This window comes from Cannabis sativa, chromosome 6 (genome assembly GCF_029168945.1).
Source record: "Cannabis sativa cultivar Pink pepper isolate KNU-18-1 chromosome 6, ASM2916894v1, whole genome shotgun sequence".
Lineage (NCBI taxonomy): Eukaryota > Viridiplantae > Streptophyta > Magnoliopsida > Rosales > Cannabaceae > Cannabis > Cannabis sativa.
The window spans coordinates 2,208,157-2,230,228 of NC_083606.1; the positions used below are offsets into that span (position 1 = coordinate 2,208,157).

General features: G+C 33.9%; 1 protein-coding gene across 1 annotated transcript; it reads left to right on the forward strand.

Annotated features, from left to right (window-relative positions):
* Window positions 1–8,114: 8,114 nt before the first annotated feature.
* Window positions 8,115–10,498, forward strand: LOC115718723 (cytochrome P450 71D11). Its single transcript, XM_030647545.2, has 2 exons — window positions 8,115–9,134; window positions 9,859–10,498. The coding sequence occupies exons 1-2, from the start codon at window positions 8,232–8,234 to the stop codon at window positions 10,477–10,479; spliced, it is 1,524 nt and encodes a 507-aa protein (XP_030503405.2). The 5' UTR covers window positions 8,115–8,231; the 3' UTR covers window positions 10,480–10,498.
* The last annotated feature ends 11,574 nt before the right edge of the window (window positions 10,499–22,072 follow it).

Below are 22,072 nucleotides of genomic sequence, written 5' to 3' on the forward strand. Positions count from 1 at the left end.
TTTTTTTTTTGCCTATAACTCATTTCAACTCAGAGCCAGTCCAGAAAAATATCGGTGTATCAGTTATGGAGGAATGGGATGATGTCTTGTGGTCTTAATTATAAGGTCCAGAAAATTCCATCTCATGTGATCAACCAAATTAAGATGGAGATTGAGAATAGAATTGCTAATGAACACTCATGATTTACTATGGTTTAAACAAGTATACAAGATATTTTAAATGTACTTACATTGTATATGGTGAGGAAAGAGTGAAACTAATTTCACATTGTTAGAATGTACAGAATTTAATGTTGCAATACAATGATCTAATTCTTAAAAAAGAACAAAAGATTATGTTTAAATAAGTATGCAATAAGTTATTTGAATTCAATTTTTGTATAATTAATTAGTTATAAAAATTACAGTTTGTTGTGATTAAATATATTTTTAGTCACAATATTTATTGTGATTTTAAAATTAAATTAATAACAACTTGTGTCTAAATATTCTATTTTTAATCACAATTTAGTTATATTAAAAAATTGTCACTACAGTTATTTTTTGTGATAAAAATATTTTTTAAAAATATGTGATTATTATTGAAAAAAGAAATTTTTACATGAAAAATCCATTTTGCACAATTTATTACCTAAATACCTCTACACGCCTATGTCTACATTTTTACTTACAAAGTTGGTTTTATTACACAAATACCACTTAGTCATCATTCCATCCATCATCAATCAAATCCTACTCTCTTCCCTCTCTTTTTTCATTTTCTATCAATCAATCCATCATTTCACTCTCTTTTTTTCTTCTTTTCTTTTTATTTTTAATTTTATTTCAGTTTTTAATTTTTTAATTTTAATTTTATTTCAGTTTTTAATTTTAATTTTTTATTTTATTTTCAGTTTTTAATTTTTAATTTTTTTTCCATAACAATTCTTCTTTTCTTTTTATTTTTAATTTTTAATTGTAAAGCTAGTTTCTTATATATTGTTGCTTAGGTCTAGGATTGACTTTTATCAATCAATCCATCATTTCACTCTCTTTTTTTCTTCTTTTCTTTTTATTTTTAATTTTATTTCGAGTTTTTAATTTTTAATTTTTAATTTTATTTCAGTTTTTAATTTTAAATTTTTTTACATAACAATTCTCCTTTTCTTTTTATTTTTAATTTTTAATTGTAAAGCTAGTTTCTTATATATTCTTACGAAGAAACGGACCTTGATAACATATGGAGCGACTGTGTAGAGAATAAAGCCAGAAAGAGTATAGAAATCATTGTGCTTCTTATGTATGTTTGCTCAACAAATAATGCAGAGATTTCATTGTCAACGTTTCTGGGAAAAAAGCTAATGTTGGTGCTGATGTTCGAACCGAGGTTTGTTTTCGATTTCTTTTTGGTTTTCTCCCATATTTGAAATTTTACACCTTCTGTATGTATTTTTTTAATATGTTTTTTATCTAGTTGTTTCCTGTCCATTTTTATATCATCAATGGGTAACAATGAGATTTATCATGGATGTTGATGTTCAAAGAATTTTTCCTGTATTTTAGTTTGTATACAGTTGTTTTGTAGTTTTATTATAGTTTTGCTACTTGCATATGTTATTTCACTATAAAATTAATATGCAACTATTTGCACAAAACTTACTATGTATAACTACTATTTTTTAGTCCCCATCAAATTAAATTCTTGCATAATATATAAACTATCATAAAACGATAATGCAACTATAAGGCAACTATTTGCACTTGCATACAGTTGTTTTGTAGTTTTATTATAGTTTTGCTACTTGCATATGTTATTTCACTATAAAATTAATATGCAACTATTTGCACAAAACTTACTATGTATAACTACTATTTCTTAGTCCCCATCAAATTAAATTCTTGCATAATATATAAACTATCATAAAACGATAATGCAACTATAAGGCAACCAAAACAAAAAATAAATCAAAATGTAACTGTATATAACGTAGATGTATTATTCATGAGGTTTTTTTAAAAATTTTCACATTTTACATTGTTTTGAATTTGGTGGGAGGTCCAGATCTGTTTGTTACAGATCTACATTTCATAAATCTGGATTTCGATATTAGGGGGAGTTGTTTTGATCGAATAAAACAGAAAACAAATGTGTAATTTCAGTTTCTTCACAGTTTTTCTGATTTTTTTTTCGTCATTTTCAGTTTAGATCTGTTAGAGCTAATTGACAGCTCAGCTAGTTAGTTATGCAACTAACTGTACAGCTGTAATTCAGTTATGGATTCTGTTGTAATTAGTTGATTAGCTTCCTTTTACTCTGCTATGCTTGTATATAATGCTGTTACATTGTTCAATAACAGATAGAGAGATTCTTTTCATCTCTTTCCTTGATTCTCTTTCTTCCTCTTTCTTGCTCTGCATTTCATTCTTTCTCTGCATTTCATTCTTTCATCTATGGCTAGGAGATTTAATATGGTATCAGAGCAGTTTCCACCTCTTGTGGCAAACATGGCGACTGTGGGAAATAATTCTGCTGCTGCTGAAAATAATACTACTGCTACAGGAATCAATGGAGCTCAAACTCACAGTAGGAATCGCACGAGTCAAGATCCAGTGTTCTTCAATCACAGCATTTCAATCCGACTTAATGATCACAACTTCTTACTCTGGAAATAACAGATCTTGGCTGCAATAAAGGGAAATCGACTGATGAAATACATTACAGACCCACCGCCACCAGAATTTCTCAATGAAGGAGATGCTGCAGCAATGAGAGTCAATCCGATTTATGCTGATTGGGAGGTTCAAGATCAGCTCTTGGTGTCATGGCTGCTCTCATCAATGACAGAAAGCTTGTTGACAAGAATGGTTGGATGCAACACTTCGCACCAGATCTGGAAAGCATTGGATAAGCACTTCACCTTGAAGGTTTCATCGAAAATTCTTGAGTTTCGAACCAAGCTTCAAAACTTGAAGAAAGGTTCTTTGAGTTTGAATGATTATCTGCTAAAAGTCAAACATACTGTTGATCTTTTAGCTTCAGTTGGAGAAGTGTTGAGTGATCGAGATCATGTGGCTGCAATTTTCAAAGGTTTGCCGAGCGAGTATGATACCTTTGTCATCTCCTCCAATACAAGAATTGAAAATTACACTGTTGGCGAAATAGAAGCTCTTCTTCTCGCTTCTGAATCAAGGATTGAAAAATCGAGCAAGGATGTTGATTTCAGTGCTAATCTCACCACCTCTGAACTTGATCCAGTAGCTGAAGCTAATATTGCTTTTAGAAGATTTAGACAACAACAACAGTATGCAGGCAGAGGAAATCAAAACTTCACCAATGCTAATGGTCAATTTCAGTTCAGCAACAGGAACAATACACGTGTAAACGAGTTTGTTCCCAATCTGAATTATGGAGGCAGAGGTGGCTTCTCCATTAGCAGAGGTGGCAGATCTGGAATGAGCTCAAATAATAGGCCACAATGTCAATTGTGCCTAAGGTTTGGACACACTGTGCAAGACTGTTTTTATCGCTTTGACAAAGCTTTCTCAGGTCCATCTCTCAGCTCATCCAGTTGCAGCACTCAACAGTCTAATCAGCCTCATACACAAGCCAATTTGACAACATCCAACACCAGCAATGACACCAACTGGTATCCCGACTCTGGAGCTACTAATCACTGCACTCCACAGGCTCAAAACTTGGCAAATTGCTTTGACTATAATGGTCAAGATCAGATGTATGTTGGTGATGGTTCAGGTTTGTCTATAAAACACATTGGTCAATCCTTTATTTTTCCTAAATTGTCATCTCAACCTCTTGCATTAAATAACTTGCTGCATGTTCCTGAAATTACAAAGAATCTAATTAGTGTCTCAAAATTTGCTCATGACAATAATGTTTTCTTTGAATTTCATGATGATATGTGTCTTGTTAAGGACAAATTGACTCATTCTACCTTGCTGATGGGGAGGCACAAGAATGGCCTGTATTCTTTTGAGCCATCTCAGTTCACACTTGGGCTATCCAATTCTGAACCAACTCAGTCACACCAGCCATCCTTTTCCAATAACAGCTGCCAATCTGCTTCAAAAAGCACATTTGTTGTCACTTTAAATAATACTAAAGCCTATGTTTCTAGCTGTATTAAGTGCAATGCTGATGTTGAAAATGATTTTACCTTGTGGCATAATAGGTTAGGCCATCCATCTGAAAAAGTTGTACAAAAAGTCTTGCAAACTTGTAATATTTCTCTCAGCAATAAAATTTCTCAGTTTTCAATTTGCTCAGCCTGTTGCCTTGGTAAAATCCACAAATTTCCCTTCCCAAAGGCCTCAAATACTGTTGTATCCGAACCATTACAGCTAGTGGTTTCAGATTTGTGGGGACCCTCACATACTACTTCCTTCAATGGCTATAAGTATTACATTCATTTTGTTGATGTGTATTCTAGGTTCACATGGCTATACTTGCTGAAAAACAAGTCTGATGCCTTTAAGGTTTTCCTAAATTTTAAAGCTGAGGCTGAACTTCAAATAGGAAAACCTCTTAAAACCTTACAAACCGATTGGGGGGGTGAGTTCAGATCCTTTTCCACATACCTTGCTGAAAATGGAATACATCATAGACACCCTTGTCCTACTACACATCAACAAAATGGCCTTGCTGAACGCAAGCATAGGCACATTGTTGAAAATGGCCTTGCCTTGTTGGCTCAAGCATCCTTACCTCTCAAGTTTTGGGATGAAGCATTTAGAACCACAGTCTACATTCATAATAGGTTGCCCACACCTGTGTTGAACAATAAATGTCCTCTTGAAACCTTATTCAACATCAAACCCGATTACTCATCCTTTAAAACCTTTGGTTGCAAATGCTTCCCAAATATAAGGCCATATAACAAACACAAACTTGAGTTTAGATCCTCACCTTGCACGTTTCTTGGTTATAGCCTTAATCATAAGGGTTATAAATGTCTTGATAAAAATGGGAGGCTCTACATCTCAAGGGATGTTGTTTTTGAGGAATTTGTCTTCCCTTATGAAGAGTCATCTGTCCAAACCAGTAGCACTTGTGTTCCATCTGTCCAATCTTCAATTGTGTCTGCCATTATACCAAGTTGTCCTCATCCTAAGACACATTACACCATGACAGATTTGCTGTCAAATAATGCAGCAGGAATTGACCAACATGTTTTATTTGACAATCCTCAATTATCTGATATCTCTCCACCTGTTACATCTGGTTTTGTACCTAACAGTTGGCCCACAAGCCAACAAGCTGTGTTTGATGTAGGTCAATCCTCAAGGCAAAGTGCTGAAACACAAGATGAAACACCAGAACATGAGGCATCTGCTGAAACAGTGCAGCCCACAGCAGTAGCACAGCAACAGCAGTTGACATCTGCTCCTGTTGCTAATTCCATTCCTGTAGCAACAACTGATCTACAGCAGCAACACCAAACTGTCCAAGCTATCTTACCAGATATTGCTAGTTGTGCTCCCCATCCTGAACAACAAAATAAACACAACATGAAGACCAGATCCAAATCTGGAATTCACAAGCCAAAAACCTTTATGGTTACTAAAGTTCCTACCACACTGCAAGAAGCATTGCAAAATATTCAATGGAACAATGCCATGGCTGATGAAGTTCTGGCCCTAACCCGAAATAAGACATATACTCTAGTCAAGTTGCCTGCTGGAAGAAAGGCCATTGGTTGTAAATGGGTCTACAGAATCAAGGAGAATCCAGATGGTACAGTTGAAAAACTCAAAGCTAGGTTGGTTGCCAAAGGTTTCCATCAACAACCTGGGTTTGACTTCACAGAAACATTCAGTCCAGTGGTGAAACCAGTGACAATTAGAGTTGTCTTGACTCTTGCCTTGTCCAAAGGTTGGACTATAAGACAACTTGATGTCAACAATGCTTTTCTCAATGGAGAATTGCAAGAGGAGGTCTACATGATGCAGCCACCTGGTTTTGAAGTTCCTGGCCAAACTGATCTAGTTTGCAAGCTTAATAAGGCTCTTTATGGACTCAAACAAGCTCCTAGAGCTTGGTTTGACAAGCTGCAACACAGCTTAGTATCACTTGGATTTGTATCCTCCAATTCAGATCACTCCCTGTTTACACTACACACTCCTACATTCACCACCTTGGTGCTTGTATATGTTGATGATATCATTGTTACAGGAAGTGACCCGATTGCAATCACTAATCTCATTGCCACTCTCAATTCTCAGTTTGCTCTTAAAGACATGGGTCCTTTGCATTACTTTCTGGGAATTGAGGTCCAACATACTGATCAGGGTCTGCATCTGTGTCAGGCTAAGTACGCTCGGGATCTTCTGGCAAAGGCTCACATGGCTGATGCCAAATCTTCTCCAACACCTATGATCAGTACCATTCGTTTATCAGCTCACCAGGGGGAACCATTGGCAGATGTTCAACACTATCGTTCCATAGTAGGTGCTCTGCAATACCTCACTATCACTCGTCCTGAACTCTCCTTTAGTGTGAATAAAGTCTGCCAATTTATGCAGAAGCCCTTAACCACACATTGGATGGCTGTTAAACGAATTCTCAGGTACATTAGTGGCACTATAAACTTTGGTCTTCACTTGAAAAGACCTAGCTCATATGATTTGGTTGCATTCTGTGATGCTGATTGGGCTTCAGACCCTGATGATAGACGTTCCACCACTGGCTTTGCCATCTTCTTTGGCTCGAACTTGATCACTTGGAAAAGTAAAAAGCAACCAACAGTCTCTCGGTCAAGCACAGAAGCAGAGTATCGAAGTGTGGCCAATGTAACTGCTGAATTAACATGGCTGCACTACCTATTCTCGGAGCTTAAAATTCAGCAACCTCAACCTCCCACAATTTGGTGTGACAATTTGAGTACAGTAATGTTGACTCAAAATCCGGTCCTTCATGCTAGGACCAAACACATTGAACTTGACTTATACTTTGTTCGGGAAAAGGTGCTCAACAAGTTGGTGCAAATCAAACATGTCCCTGCCTTTGATCAGTTAGCTGATGGTCTAACTAAGGCTATTTCGACTGAAAGGTTCTCTGTGTTCAGAAACAAACTCAACATTGAAGATGCTTCAATTCTGAGTTTGAGGGGAGGTGTTAGAGCTAATTGACAGCTCAGCTAGTTAGTTATGCAACTAACTGTACAGCTGTAATTCAGTTATGGATTCTGTTGTAATTAGTTGATTAGCTTCCTTTTACTCTGCTATGCTTGTATATAATGCTGTTACATTGTTCAATAACAGATAGAGAGATTCTTTTCATCTCTTTCCTTGATTCTCTTTCTTCCTCTTTCTTGCTCTGCATTTCATTCTTTCTCTGCATTTCATTCTTTCATCTATGGCTAGGAGATTTAATAAGATCATTGCAGGTATTTTTCTCCAGTTGATTTTGCCAGAATTAATAGTTGTATTTTTCTCGTTTTGGTTTCATTTTGGTTGTTTTGCGGTTTTGAAACGAGCGCGTATTTTCATCTTCATGGTTCGCTCTGTACAGCTGAAGGCTTAGTGCATGTGGTATTTTTGTAAATATTTGTATGTGGACTGTATAAATGTTTAATGGACCGGCCCAAAGTATTTTTGTAATTTTTTTTCCTTTTTTGTATTTTTTTGTTTTTTTCCCTTGAAAAAAACCCATAAAATATTTACTAAAAATATGTGATTGAAAAAAACCATTACCAAACAATATGGGAAATTTACACCCATAAATGGGATATATTTGCACCAATAATGTGGACATACCAAAAAGTTGTGGCCATATAATTAGGGAAATTTACAAAAATACTGTAATTTGGATTAACTTTTACAAAAATACTGTCACACGGAAATTTTTTCAAAAATACTGTGTTTTTACAAAACACCAGTAAAACACAAAGCAGAACAACTCAAAACACAAGTAGAACACTAGTAAAATACCAGTAGAACACTAATGAAAACTTAACACAGTATACTGCAGTATGAAACTTATAAAAAAATACAGTAAAAAAGTAAAAAATACCGCCTGGCAGTATTTTTGTAAAAAAATAGCAAAAGTTAGTATATTATGTAAATTTCCCTATAATTATTCCATGTTATATGTATAATTATTGTTCTATACATAGTTCCATTTGGGAGAAATTTCAATTATTATTTTTTAGTCTAAAAAATTATATCACTTTGAAGATACATAAAGCTTTATAACTCCACATTATTCTTCAAAGGTACCATCACTTAATTTCTACATGGAGCTAAAACTACTTTCTTTCCCAATTCTCTTCTCTTTATTATTAGTTTTTGTGTTCATAAGCATTGTTTCCAAAAGAACTCAAACAAAAAACTCAGCTTCAAAACTACCCCCAAGACCATGGACACTACCATTGGTGGGAAATTTGCACCAACTTTTAGGTTCTTTACCTCATCATTCCCTCACAAACTTAGCCAAAAAATATGGACCATTCATGTACCTCAAAATCGGACAAATTCCAACCATAGTAGTTTCATCACCAGAGTATGCTAAAGAGATCTTGAGAACACATGATATCATCTTTGCGAATCGTCCCCGAACTCTCGCTTCTCAGATTTTGTTTTATGAAGGTAAGAGCATCATATTTGCTCCACATGGTGAGTATTGGAGACAACTTAGAAGGATTTGTATGCAAGAGCTTTTGAGCCCATCAAGAATTCATTCTTTTCAACCCATTAGAGAAGAAGAGATGTTTAACATGATTGATCAATTGATAGCTTCTTCAAAAGTTGGCTCATCTATTAATCTTACTCGAATGGTCAAATCTTTGACCTATGGAATCACAGCTAGGGTAGCCTTTGGCAAGAAAAGTAGTGACCATGAAGAGTTCTTATCACTTGTTGAGGAATTTTTGAAGTCAATTAGTGGCTTTGAATTTTCAGATGTGTTTCCTTCATTGGGTTTTCTTGATTGGAACCCTAGGGCTAAATATGAGAGCCTTAAACTAAGGGCTTCAAGAATAATGGAAAATATCATCAAGGAACACACCCATCATGATGAAGAGAAGGAAAAGTCAAGTGGAGAAGGGGAAGACTTTGTTGATGTTCTTTTGAAGTTTCATAATAACAATGGAGATGTTGGGTTCACCTTAACAAGTGACAATATTAAAGCAATAATCTTTGTAAGTTTTATCAATATCATTTATTATATATAATAGATAAAATTATGATAATTTTTTAGTCACAATATATATTTTTTATCACTAAATATTACTAAGTTACAACATTTTTTTTTTCACTAATTTGATGTTAGTCACAAAAAACTGTAATTTTATAACTAATATTTTTAACTAGAGATTTTAGTATATTAACATAAAAATAATAATATATATTTTTTAACTACAATTTTTCTTTTCATTTTTAATCACAAATTTTATTATAACTAAAGCTATGAATTTTTGTAACGATAGTGTGATATGAATAGATAAATTATGTTCACTACAAAACATCTTACTTTTAGTCACAACAAAATTTGTAACTAATAAAAGTGAAAATATTACGACTAATTATAAATTATTATTCTTATGTTGTGACTAAAAAGTCCGTGACTAAATGAATTAGTGACAATAATCACAATTTGTTGTGACTAAATGTGTTTTTAGTTATAATACTTGCTGCAACTAAAAGTAAATTAGTGACTACTTGTATATTTAAATGCTATGTTAATTTAGTCACACCTAATTAAATATTGTTGCCACTTATAAAATCACATTTAGTTATAAACTTTATGTTGTAACTAAAAGGTTATCACTAAGATAAGGTTTTTTTTTTTTTTTTTTTTTTTTTTTTTTTTTTTAACGATTAAGCATGAAACATATTGATGATACAAAATGGTTTGATTTTCAGGATATCTTTCTAGGTGGGAGTGAAACATCAGCTATAACTGTCGATTGGGCTATGGTTGAAATGATGAGAAATCCAAGAGTGATGAAAAAGGCACAAGATGAGGTGAGAAAAATCTTTGGAAAGAAAGGGTTAGTAAATATTGAAACATCAATAAATGAGATGAAATACTTAAAATCCATTGTTAAAGAAACTCTAAGGTTACATCCTCCAGCTCCTTTATTACTTCCAAGGGAAAATAGAGAAAAAGGTTGCATTATTAATGGTTATGAAATACCAATGAAAACCAAAGTTATAATAAATATTTGGGCGATTGGAAGAGATCAAAAATATTGGATTGAACCTGAGAATTTCATGCCAGAAAGATTTGTCGATTGCTCTGTAGATTTTAAGGGCAACAATTTCGAGTTTCTCCCATTTGGCGGTGGAAGGAGAATATGTCCAGGCATGTCATATGGTGTCATCAATGTTGAGTTTATTCTTGCATTGTTGTTATACTACTTTGATTGGAAATTGCCTAATAAAATGAAATATGAAGATTTGGACATGAAGGAGTTGTTTGGCAGTGTAGTTAGTAGAAAAGATAATTTGTACTTGGTTCCAACCACTTATGTGCCATTATAATATAATCTGTTTAGTTCAATTAATATATATTAAATTTTATTGAAATTTTATTTAAAGGTTAGAAGTTATTATTACTTGTAATATTTGAATAAAGGAAATATTAATAGATAGTACATGTATATTAGTTTATTGGGTGAATTTTATTTTGAATCTCATATTTTAAAATTGTTGATTTGGACTATCTGTTTTATTAAATGACAATTTAAATTTTGCATATTTTTTCTTTTTAAATATTACAAATTAATACCATAAACTCAAAATAGAAAATAATGATAACTTGGTCAGAAGATGTTATAACTAGGTAGATTATATATTTTTTTTTTTGTGTATGCTAAAAAATAGTTTTAGGTTTGGTTATTAGCTTTTTAAAAAAATTGACAATTGAGTTCAAGATAATATTCTACCCTAATTTAAAAAATGTAGTCATATAATAAAACATAGGTCCAGTTAAAATATATTTAAATTATAATAAATTATTACTATAAAAAAAATTTTATTTTTAGTTCCAACAAAATTTATGACTAAAAGTAAAAAAATTATAACTAATTATAAATTATTATTCTTACACTGTAACTAAAATGTTCGTAGTTAAAAGTATTAGTCACAAAAATCACGATTTGTTGTGACTAAATGTGTTTTTAGTCACAATATTTGTTGTGATTAAAACTAAATTAGTTTGTATCTAAATACTATGCATTAGTCACAAGTAATTTTTTGTTGTAACTAAAAGTCACATATAGTCACAAAAAATTATGTTGTGACTAAAAGATTATCATTAAAAATAATTTTTTTTATATAGTGTATAATTTTTGTGATGATTATTTCCATGTTGAACTTTAAATCCCTAGTGGCCAAGTTATTTAAAAACGAAACGTCATTTTTTTTTTTTTTTTCTTAATAACAACAATAATAGAATAAGTTAAGCTACTAGAAAACAAAATTATAAGAAAGTGACAACACCATTACAAAAACAAAGAAACAAAAAAGGTGGGGAATTCTTCCAAAACATAATAATCAATAATCATCACGTGTTCTTTGATGAGTGATTTATTGTGTCTTTTGGTACGTGTGGTGGATATGGCTTCACACAAAGTGCAAACCAAGTTAATATTGGAATACTTTTAGGGTTAGGCAACTTGGCTTACAACACTCGAGTTTGACACGAAAATGATACAAAATTTTACACAAGTTATGTTGGTATTTGTGTTTGTCTTTTATTAATTTTTTTATGTCACAAGTTGTATTTGTATGAGTTATTTAAAATAAATGTAAGAACTTTACATGTAAAAAAGACTTTTTTTGTTAGTTTTGAAGTGACATATAAATTTTTTGCGTCAATTAATGTAACCGATAGAATAATTGTAGATGCAAATACTGTTATTTGTTGCTCCACTTATAGTCGACGCAAAAATTGGTTTTGCCTAATTAATTAATAACTGACACAAATAGTTTTGTGTTAGTTTTCAAGTGAAGCAAAAAACTTTATGTCAAACTGTAATTGACACAAATTTGTTATTTGCGTCAGTTACAGTTTGGCGCATACAAGTACGTAAATATATATATATATATATATTATCTTTTTGTATTGGTTATAAAACGACGCATAATTGTAGGTAAGTAAAATTGCGAATTTCTTTACAATTTTCTGCACTTGTATTTTCAAATTTTAGAATCATTTTGTATAACAATAATTTTATGCACTAACATTAATAATATTTGTAACATAATAACGGTAATATTTTTCATGTAACTTAGAAATTGATATAACTATAAAGACACTAAAACTAATATAACCAAAAAGTAACGATCATAAGAATTGTATTCTACACGATATAATAAAAAATTGATATAATTATAAAGTCTATCAATAAAACTATAAGTAACAACATTAATATAAAATGTGTATATCATAATGTGTATGACGCAAGTTGGTTTTTGCTTTGGTTCAAAAGAATAATTTTTTTCTTAAAAAAAATATAAACCTTCGGACCACCAAAACCCTTTGGACCACCACAACAACCCAACAACAACAACAACAGCAACAATAAATTAGAGAGAGAGAGAGAGAGAGATTGAAGGAGAAAGAGAGGGACTAGAGTAGTAGGAGATGGGCGCATGAGACGGGGATCGAGAAAAAAAATAATGAATCTCACCTTTGAAAACTCCATTTTTGAGAGAGAGAGAGAGAGAGAGAGAGAGAGAGAGAGAGAGAGAGAGAGAGAGAGAGAGAGAGAGAGAGAGAGAGAGAGAGAGAGAGAGAGAGAGAGAGAGAGGGCGAGGGCGGCGAAGATGGTCCCGTGCTCCACGATGGCCGACAATGAGCTCCAATGCCACCTGCAAAAAAAAAAAATCATGAAAGAGAGATTTAGAGTTTGAGAGGTTCGTGCTTTCGAGTTGGATAGAGAAGAAAGGAAGAAGATGAAGGTGATGATGGGCGGAGAGAGGAAATTAGGTTAGAGAGAGAGAGAGAGGAGAGAGGGGGCAGCTGAGAAGGGAATTAGGGTTAGAAGTTGGTTTTATATTTCAGGGTTAGACTTTTTTAAAATGGGTCAAAGCCCATAATTGATTTCTTTTAATAGCTTATTGCGTCGGTTGTGCACCGACGCTAATAATGTGCATATATATATTTATATTTCATCTTTTACTTCGATTTTTGTTTTAACAACCGATAAATAACTGACGCTAATTAATAATTATTTACGTCAGTAGATAACTGAAGCGAAAAAGTGAGGGTTGACTTTTGCATCAGTCAACAAGTTTGACCAGACACGCATTACAAGAAATGTCATTTTTGCCAGCACATTTTTGTGCTGGCAAAAATTGGTATTGCGCTGGTAAAATAGAATTTACCTATGATGTGTTGGCAAAAGGGGGTTGGCAAATCAATGTTGGTATTAGAACTTTTGCCAGCATAAAATAAAAAGCGCTGGCAAAAAAGACTTTTCCCAGAGCGTAAATATGCTGGTAAAAGTTAAATTTTAGCCATTGCAAATGTACGCTGGTAAAATTTTGATCTCTTTGCCAGCGCAGTTTGCGAAATGCGCTGGTAAAAGTTACTTTTACCAACGGAGTAGCGAACTGTGCTGGTAAAAGTGACATTTCTTGTAGTGACGTTACTCGATACAAAAACTCCTTTTTGTAGTTGTATAGATGTTCCAGTATATCAGTTTCATTCCCACACACCAAACACACATCATTATTAGCTATATTAAATTTGTACAACTTATCTTTTTTATTTTTTGCAAACGATCCAACATACACAACTAGAGCATAAACTTGTGTTTTGGTATATGCTCAATCTCTCCCATACCTCTTGCTTCCAATCTACTTTGTTCTTGTAAAGTCTTTTTTTGGCAAGTTAGTTGACAAAATAATTTTTCCATTTATGGTAAGATTGGTGTGCATTCATATTCGATTTCTTACCTTATAAATTCGGATTGTAGTTGCCCTTTTCCTTGTTTGGAAAGTTGCACTTTCAGCTGAACTTTCCTTTGTTGAAAACTTCTCAAAAGAGAAGGAATTCTCTTTTGGAAAGTTGTCTTTTTTAGGGAAACTTTGTTTATTGCCTTTTCCTTATTGATTTCGATTGTATCTTGATACAATCAGAATATCTAATCTGTTTTTGGCAGGAATCAAACATTAAAAGAAGATCGGACCCGATTTTAGTAAGTTTCCCGTTTCTGGGCAGATCCGCTGCGTCAGCATCCGAATCTGATGTAGCAGATCGTGTTTCTTTTGGAAAGTTTTTGTACAGATGCTAATTCGAACTTGTGGTTGCCTCTTTGGTTTCTATGATCTATAAATAGAGCCTAGAGAGCAACCATTCGAATTACCTCTTCCATTATTCATTTTCTACATTTATCTTTTGAGAGAAGAGAGTCTTTCTTTGTTTTGTGAGAGCCTAGTTGTTCTATTTCTGTTCTTACTCTATCCTAGAGGTTGTGAAGAACTACTTGACTGAACAAGAGATTGGTCTTCGGGAGAAGACTTGATAAAGCCTTACTTCGGGAGGAAGTAAGCACTTGGTCTTCGGGAGAAGACTTGTTGAAGCCTTACTTCGGGAGGAAGTAAGCACTTGGTCTTCGGGAGAAGACTTGTTGAAGCCTTACTTCGGGAGGAAGTAAGCACTCACACTTCAAAGACGAAGGGAGTTCGGGCTTGAAGGTGTTTCAAGAAGTCAGATTCATAAAGTGGATTACAAAGGATTGCGGCAATACTTTAGAGGGAGTCTAAACTTGTTTAAGTCAATTGTCTTTGTAATTTTGATACTTTATTAATTGATTTCATTCTCTGGGCGTGGCCCCGTGGACTAGGAGTGTTCGGGAGAACACTGATACCACGTATAAATCTCTTGTGTCAAGTTATTTATTTTTCTGCAAATATTATATATTACGCACATTCGGTATTCTTTGTAGCAGAATTATTTTCTATTTCTTTGCAAACGCGTACAGTTTTTATATTTTCTTATATACAACTGACATTTGCAAAAACACGGTTTTTCATTTGGTATCAGAGCGGGACACTAAACTCTTAGTGTGGTCCTATAACGTTTTTGTTAGAATGTCATTTTTTGCAGAAGGAAGTTCTATTTCTAGACCACCATTGCTTAATGACTCTAACTATCCTTACTGGAAAGTTAGAATGAGAGCCTTCATCAAATCTCAAGATGAGAAGGCGTGGAGAATGGTTCTCTCAGGTTGGTCTCCTCCAGTTGAGACAGATTCTTCAGGTAATACTATTATAAAATCTGAACTGGAATTGTCTATTGAAGATGATAAACTATCTGCCTACAATAGCAAAGCCTTGCATGCTATCTTTAATGGTGTAGGTGAGGGTTACATTAAACTTATATCATCTTGTGTTTCTGCTAAGGAAGCTTGGGAGATTCTTCAAACTCGGTTTGAAGGAACTTCGATGTGAAAAGATCTAGATTTATCATGCTTCAAACTAAATTTGATGAGCTTAGAATGTCCGATAATGAAACTTTAAGCGAATTCTATGAAAAATTATCTACGACATTGCTAATGAATATTTTGCTCTTGGAGAAAAGCTTGATGACTCGTTCTTGTGAGAAAAATTGTTAGAGTTCTTCCGAGAGAGGTTTGATACGAAACTTTTGGCAATGGAGGAAGCTAAAGATTTTAGCACTATGAAAGTGGAAGAATTGATGGGTTCCTTACGTACTTTTGAATTAAATCAACAGATTAAACAAAAGGACAAACCCAAATCCATTGCTGATAAAGGTAAAAGTATTGCTTTGAAAGTTGCTAATAATGAAAATTCTGATAGTGAATGTGATGATGAGATTGCTTTATTAACTAAGAATTTTCAGAAATATATGAAAAAGATGGGAAATAAAAAGAATATTTCGAAAGGTTCAAAAGGTAATGCTTTCATTAAACCATCTGTCTCTAACAAAAAGGGAATTCAGTGCAGGGAATGTGAAGGTTTTGGGCATATTCAATCTGAGTGTGCAAACACTTTGAAAAAGAATAAGAAAAGTTTCAATGTCACTTGGAGTGATGATGAAACCGAAAGTGATGAAGATATTACTGAAAATGTTGCCCTAACCTCTCGTTATGACTAATGTGTTGTGTGATTCACGGGTGAAAGATAGATTGGTATGTCCGAATAATACCACCAAACAAGAGGAATCGGATTCGGATGAGTCCGAAATCCGTGAAGAATCTCTTCTTGAATCATACAAAGTCATGTATGAAAAATGGATTCAGGTTGCTTCTGAAAATAGAGAGTTGAATAAATTGAATAAAAAATTGTCTCATCAGATTGAAATGTGTGAGTTGAAAATAAAAGAATATGAGACAAGTGTTTGTGATAAAGATGAAAAAATCTCTCTATTGAAGAAGGAATTTGAAAACTTTAAGAAAAATGTTCAAATGCTTAATCCTGGATCTTCTATTTTTGAAAAAGCTCAGAATGCAGGTCAGAGAGGTTTTGCAGGCCTTGGTTCTAATGGAATGGAAAGTTCTGGAGTCACGAAGTTTGTAAAATCTTGTGTTCCAACGAATCACCATGAGGCTACAAACTCTGCCGTAACAGTTTCACGGCACTGTGGCGAAGAACGGCTTCGATGCCGCAAAATCTCCAGGATTTTCGAAAAGGGTAAGATCTCAGGTAAAAAGATTTGTTCCCATTTGTCATTTTTGTGGTAGAAAAGGACATATCAGACCTAAATGTTTCACATTGAACAACCTGTTTAAAACAAATTATTTTGATAATTTGAAAAAATCTCAAAAGAAACATAAAGGTTTGAAACAAATATGGGTGAAAAAGAAGTGTCTAATTTGGTTTTTCCGATAAAGCTATTGCATCTCAAATGTGGTATTTTGACGAGTGGTTGCTCTAGACATATGACAGTGACAAGGATTTCTTGACTAACATACGGCCTATGCAATGTGGAGAAGTCACTTTTGGTAATGGCTTATCAGGAAAAGTTGTTGGTATGGGAACTCTAAATTTTGAAGGGTTACCTAGACTGAAAAATGTGATGTTAGTTGAAGGAGCGAGGGCTAATTTACTTAGCATCGGTCAAATACGTGATCAAGGGTTTCTTGTTTCTTTTGATAGTGATCATTGTTATGTTATGAATGATGACAATGAATGTATCTTGCAAGGATTTCGATCCAATGATAACTGTTACACTCTAACCCCTGTGTTTACTTGTCACTCAGCTATCAACAACACCACGTATCCGTGGCATGCCAAGCTTGGGCATATTAATTTTAAAAACCTGAAAAAATTGTCAAATGCAGTATTGTTCGAGGTCTTCCCACGCTTGGTAAGGAAAGTGAAGGTAAGTGTGAACCGTGTCAACTTGGGAAGCAATTAAAAATCACTCACAAGCTCAGTGTACGATATCAATACCTCAAAGGTATTGGAATTGCTTCACATGGATCTTATGGGTCCAATCCAAGTTGAAAGTTTGAATGGTAAACGATATATCTTTGTGTGTGTTGATGATTTCTCTCGTTTTACTTGGGTAGATTTCTTAAGAGAAAAATCTGACACTTTTGATGCCTTTAAAACTCTTTGTCTGAGATTAAGAGTTGAGAAAGGTTGTAATATTGGGAAAATTATTCGAATTCGAAGTGATCATGGTAAGGAGTTTGAAAATTCTGTGTATGATGATTTTTGCAAGTCTACAGGTATAACTCATGAATTTTCAGCTCCCAAAACTCCTCAACAAAATGGAGTTGTTGAGAGGAAGAATCGAACTTTGCAGGAAATGGCAAGAGTGATGTTAAATAGCAAGAAATTGACAAAGCGCTTATGGGCTGAAGCTATTAACATCGCTTGCTACATAATAAACAGAGTGTTTATTCGTCCAGTACCTCAAAAACATCTTATGAAATCTGGAAAGGTAAGCGCCCCAATGTAAGTCATTTTCATGTTTTTGGATGTGTGTATTATGTCTATAGAGATCGTGAGCATATTGGTAAATTTGATGCTAAAAGTGATGTTGGTGTGTTTATTGGATATTCCTTAAACAGTAGAGCTTATCGTGTTTATAACATAAGATCTCAAACTGTTTTGGAATCAGCTAATGTGGTTGTTGATGATTTTAGAGATTTGTCAGAGTTTTCCACAGAAGCCAAGATAGATAGTCTCATGGATACTCCTCCAGAAGTTGTAACAGCAGATCCTGATGCAGCAGAACCCATTGCTGATGCTGCAAAGGACGAATCTGTCTGCTGCAAGCTGGCCCGGAGAACCAACCGTCTATCTTGACTCATCCAAACATCATCACCGACTCTATTCGAAAGAACCAAGCACCGAGTCAAACCGAATCATCCAAAAGATCTCATCCTTGGAAATCCCGAAGAAAGCATGGTAACTCGCGAAGGTATATTAATTTAATCAGCTTTCTTTGCTTTGTTTCTCAATATGAACCGAAAAATGTGAAGGAAGCCATGACCTTTGAGGAATGGCTCAATGCAATGCAAGAGGAACTCAACCAATTTGTTCGCAACAAGGTATGGATTTTGGTCCGAAGACCAAAAGGTATAAATGTTATTGGAACAAAGTGGTTGTTTAAAAATAAAAGTGATGAGTTCGGTACAATTGTGAGAAACAAGGCTCGTTTGGTGGCTCAAGGGTACACACAGGTAGAAGGTATTGATTTTGATGAAACTTTTGCTCCTGTTGCAAGATTAGAATCAATTCGTTTACTTTTGTGTATTGCTTGTATTCTGAATATTAAATTGTTTCAAATGGATGTGAAATCTGCCTTCCTAAATGGTATTTTGAATGAGGAAGTTTATGTTGAGCAACCAAAAGGATTTGAAGATCCTCAATTTCCAGACCATGTATACAAACTTGAAAAAGCTTTGTATGGTCTGAAACAAGCTCCTCGAGCTTGGTATGAAAGGTTGACTCAATTTTTACTTTCTCATGGCTATCACAGAGGAAGTGTGAATAAAACTCTTTTCATCAAACATATAAAATCTGATTTTATCATTGCTCAAATTTATGTTGATGATATAGTTTTTGGTTCTACATCTAACCATGAAGTGCAGGTATTTGTTGATCAAATGAAAAGTGAATTTGAAATGAGCATGGTTGGTGAGCTTAATTTCTTTCTGGGTCTTCAAGTGAGACAAATGGAAGGAGATACATTTGTATCTCAAAGCAAGTATGCTAAGAACCTTGTCAAGAAATTTGGCCTTGAATCGGCTAAGCAGGTAAGTACTCCTATGAGCACCACACTGAAATTAACAAAAGATGAGAATGGAGTAAAGGTAGACACTACACTCTATCGTAGCATGATTGGAAGTCTTTTGTATTTAACTGCTAGTCGTCCTGATATATGTTACAGTGTGGGAGTGTGTGCTAGATATCAAAGTAATCCTATGGAATCTCATGTATCAGCTGTGAAAAGGATTTTTAGATATGTTAATAGCACTCTTGATTATGGAATTTGGTACTCAAAAGATACCAATTCAAATCTTGCTTGTTTTAGTGTTGCAGATTGGGCAGGAAATGCTGATGATCGAAAGAGCACAAGTGGAGGGTGTTTCTTTCTTGGGAATAATCTAGTATCTTGGCATAGCAAGAAACGAAATTCCATCTCCTTATCCACCGCCGAAGCCGAGTACATCGATGTCCGGGCTTGTTGTACTCAACTATTGTGGTTGAAACAAATGTTGATTGATTATGGGTTTGAATTGGGTGTTTTGACTATTTTTTGTGACAATACTAGTGCCATAAATATTTCCAAAAATCCTGTTCAACATTCTAGAACAAAGCACATTGACATAAGACACCACTTTATCAGGGAACTTGTTGAAAATAAATCATTGCAATTAGAATATGTTGATACTGAAAAACAATTAGCTGATATTTTCACAAAGGCCCTAGATGCAAGTCGCTTTGACTCCCTCAGAAAGTCTTTGGGAGTTTGCATTGTTTAATTTTATTTGTTCATAATTCTTGTACAATAGTGTTATGTGATTCATCTCTAGCTCTTAATCTTCTATCATTGTATTTTGACAAATCATGTTTATGCTTTTGGAATATAATTAGTTAGGATCTCTGTCTGATCATACTTTGTGATGTTGTGTTAAAAGGTTCATGTTACTCTTTATTTGTGTCTAGGATTAAATAATGTTCTTATACAGAGTTGAGCAATTTTTGTTTCAGACTTGTCAGGCCCCTTGCTGGAATAGAGCTACCCATTCTGAGGTGTGAAAGCCATCTGATGAGTAAGCTGGAACATTGTAATTAGCAACTATGATGAGGATGCACTACCATAGAAAAGGGCTACCTTCAGTATGGTGTGAAAGCATCCAGTTGCGGGATCAAATTGAAAAAGGCGAAAATGAAAAATCTTGCCAAGGACAATGATCCTATTTTCACTGCACACACTTATGTCTGACAAGTGTGTTCAATTCTGTAAGTCTCCTCTATTAAAATTAAATTGATAATCCTGGTACACAATTTTCAGTAACATGCATATCTTTTTCCTTAACATCAATTAGTATGATTATTTCATGAGATACTAATTAGTTATTTTCCTTAAAAGCATAACATGTATTTTATTTTGTCAATTGTCAATGATATTTGATTTCTTTGCTTGATTCAAATCACATATATTTATTGTACACATTGTATTTTATTTTCGGTTTTAATTAAAAAAAAAATTAAAAAAAAATAAAAAAAAGAGAGGCGTGTGACTTGCTTCATGGGTCAAGAAAATCTTGTGCATAAATGGTAAGTATCAACATTCATTCTTCTTTGATTTATTTTTGATATGTTTCCATTTAAAGATTGATCTTTTATATGTAATGTGTCTTTAATCTTGAAAGATTGACTTATTTTTGGAAATATTGTTGGTAATTCTAGTTTCCTTTTATTTTTTTTTAAAAAAGGGAAAGAAGTTGCAAGGAGTGGGCAGTTTCCTTTTGTAATCGTGGGCTGGTGGTTTCTCAAATATGTTGAAATTGGTTTCCTTTTTGCTAAACTCTCCCATGTTTATTTCAACCAATTTATGTGATTCACTCTCACCACCTACCCGATTCTATTTCGTTGTCTCTCTTGCTTGTTTGCTGTTCATTGTCTCTTTCAGATCAAAATAGTGAGAACAAAGAACCTAGGGCATCCCAAAAAGGAAAATGGTGGAATCTAAACAAGCCCCCTCAAATGCTCTTCTTGCTGCTCCAATCGTCTTGCTGCCATGGAGGAGGTTCAGCAAGAGATGTCCAAGCAGTTGTCCTCATTGATCAAGCTTTATGGGGCATAAGTTTTCTTTCTTTTTGTTTTTGTTGGACATATTTCTATCTTTTCATTTCTTTTTGTCTTTGGCCCTTATAGATAAACAAAAAGGGGGAGTAATTGTATACTCAACTGTCTAGGGGGAGTTGAGGTTTGTGTTTGTGTTCATCTTTGGTCAAAGTTAGCTGTTTATTTTGGTTTAATGTTGTGCTTCTCAGGGGGAGTTTTTATGTTTATTTTGCTAACTTTGTTTTGTAGGTGTTTGTTAATTAATAATATTTTGATTATCTAAAGTGCCAAAGGGGGAGATTGTTAGGTCCTTTTTTGGCAATTTAGTTGTCAAAATATTTCTTAATTAATGTGCATTTTATTGAGCATTCAATTTGTTTTTATCTACTCTAGACCCTTTTTCCAGGGGGAGTTGTGTTTGGTACTTGTGAACTTATTTGGTTTAAAAGTTAGCATGTTTCTTTAGGAATTGTTGGTTTTCGATTGTGTTACTCAGGGGGAGTAGTTATTTGTTATGGCTAACTTTAACTTGCAGGTACTTTGTGTTAAAAATTATTTTGTTCATCTAAAGTGCCAAAGGGGGAGATTGTAAAGTCTTTTTTTGGCAAGTTAGTTGACAAAATAATTTTTCCATTTATGGTAAGATTGGTGTGTATTCATATTCGATTTCTTACCTTATAAATTCGGATTGTAGTTGCCCTTTTCCTTGTTTGGAAAGTTGCACTTTCAGCTGAACTTTCCTTTGTTGAAAACTTCTCAAAAGAGAAGGAATTCTCTTTTGGAAAGTTGTCTTTTTTAGGGAAACTTTGTTTATTGCCTTTTCCTTATTGATTTCGATTGTATCTTGATACAA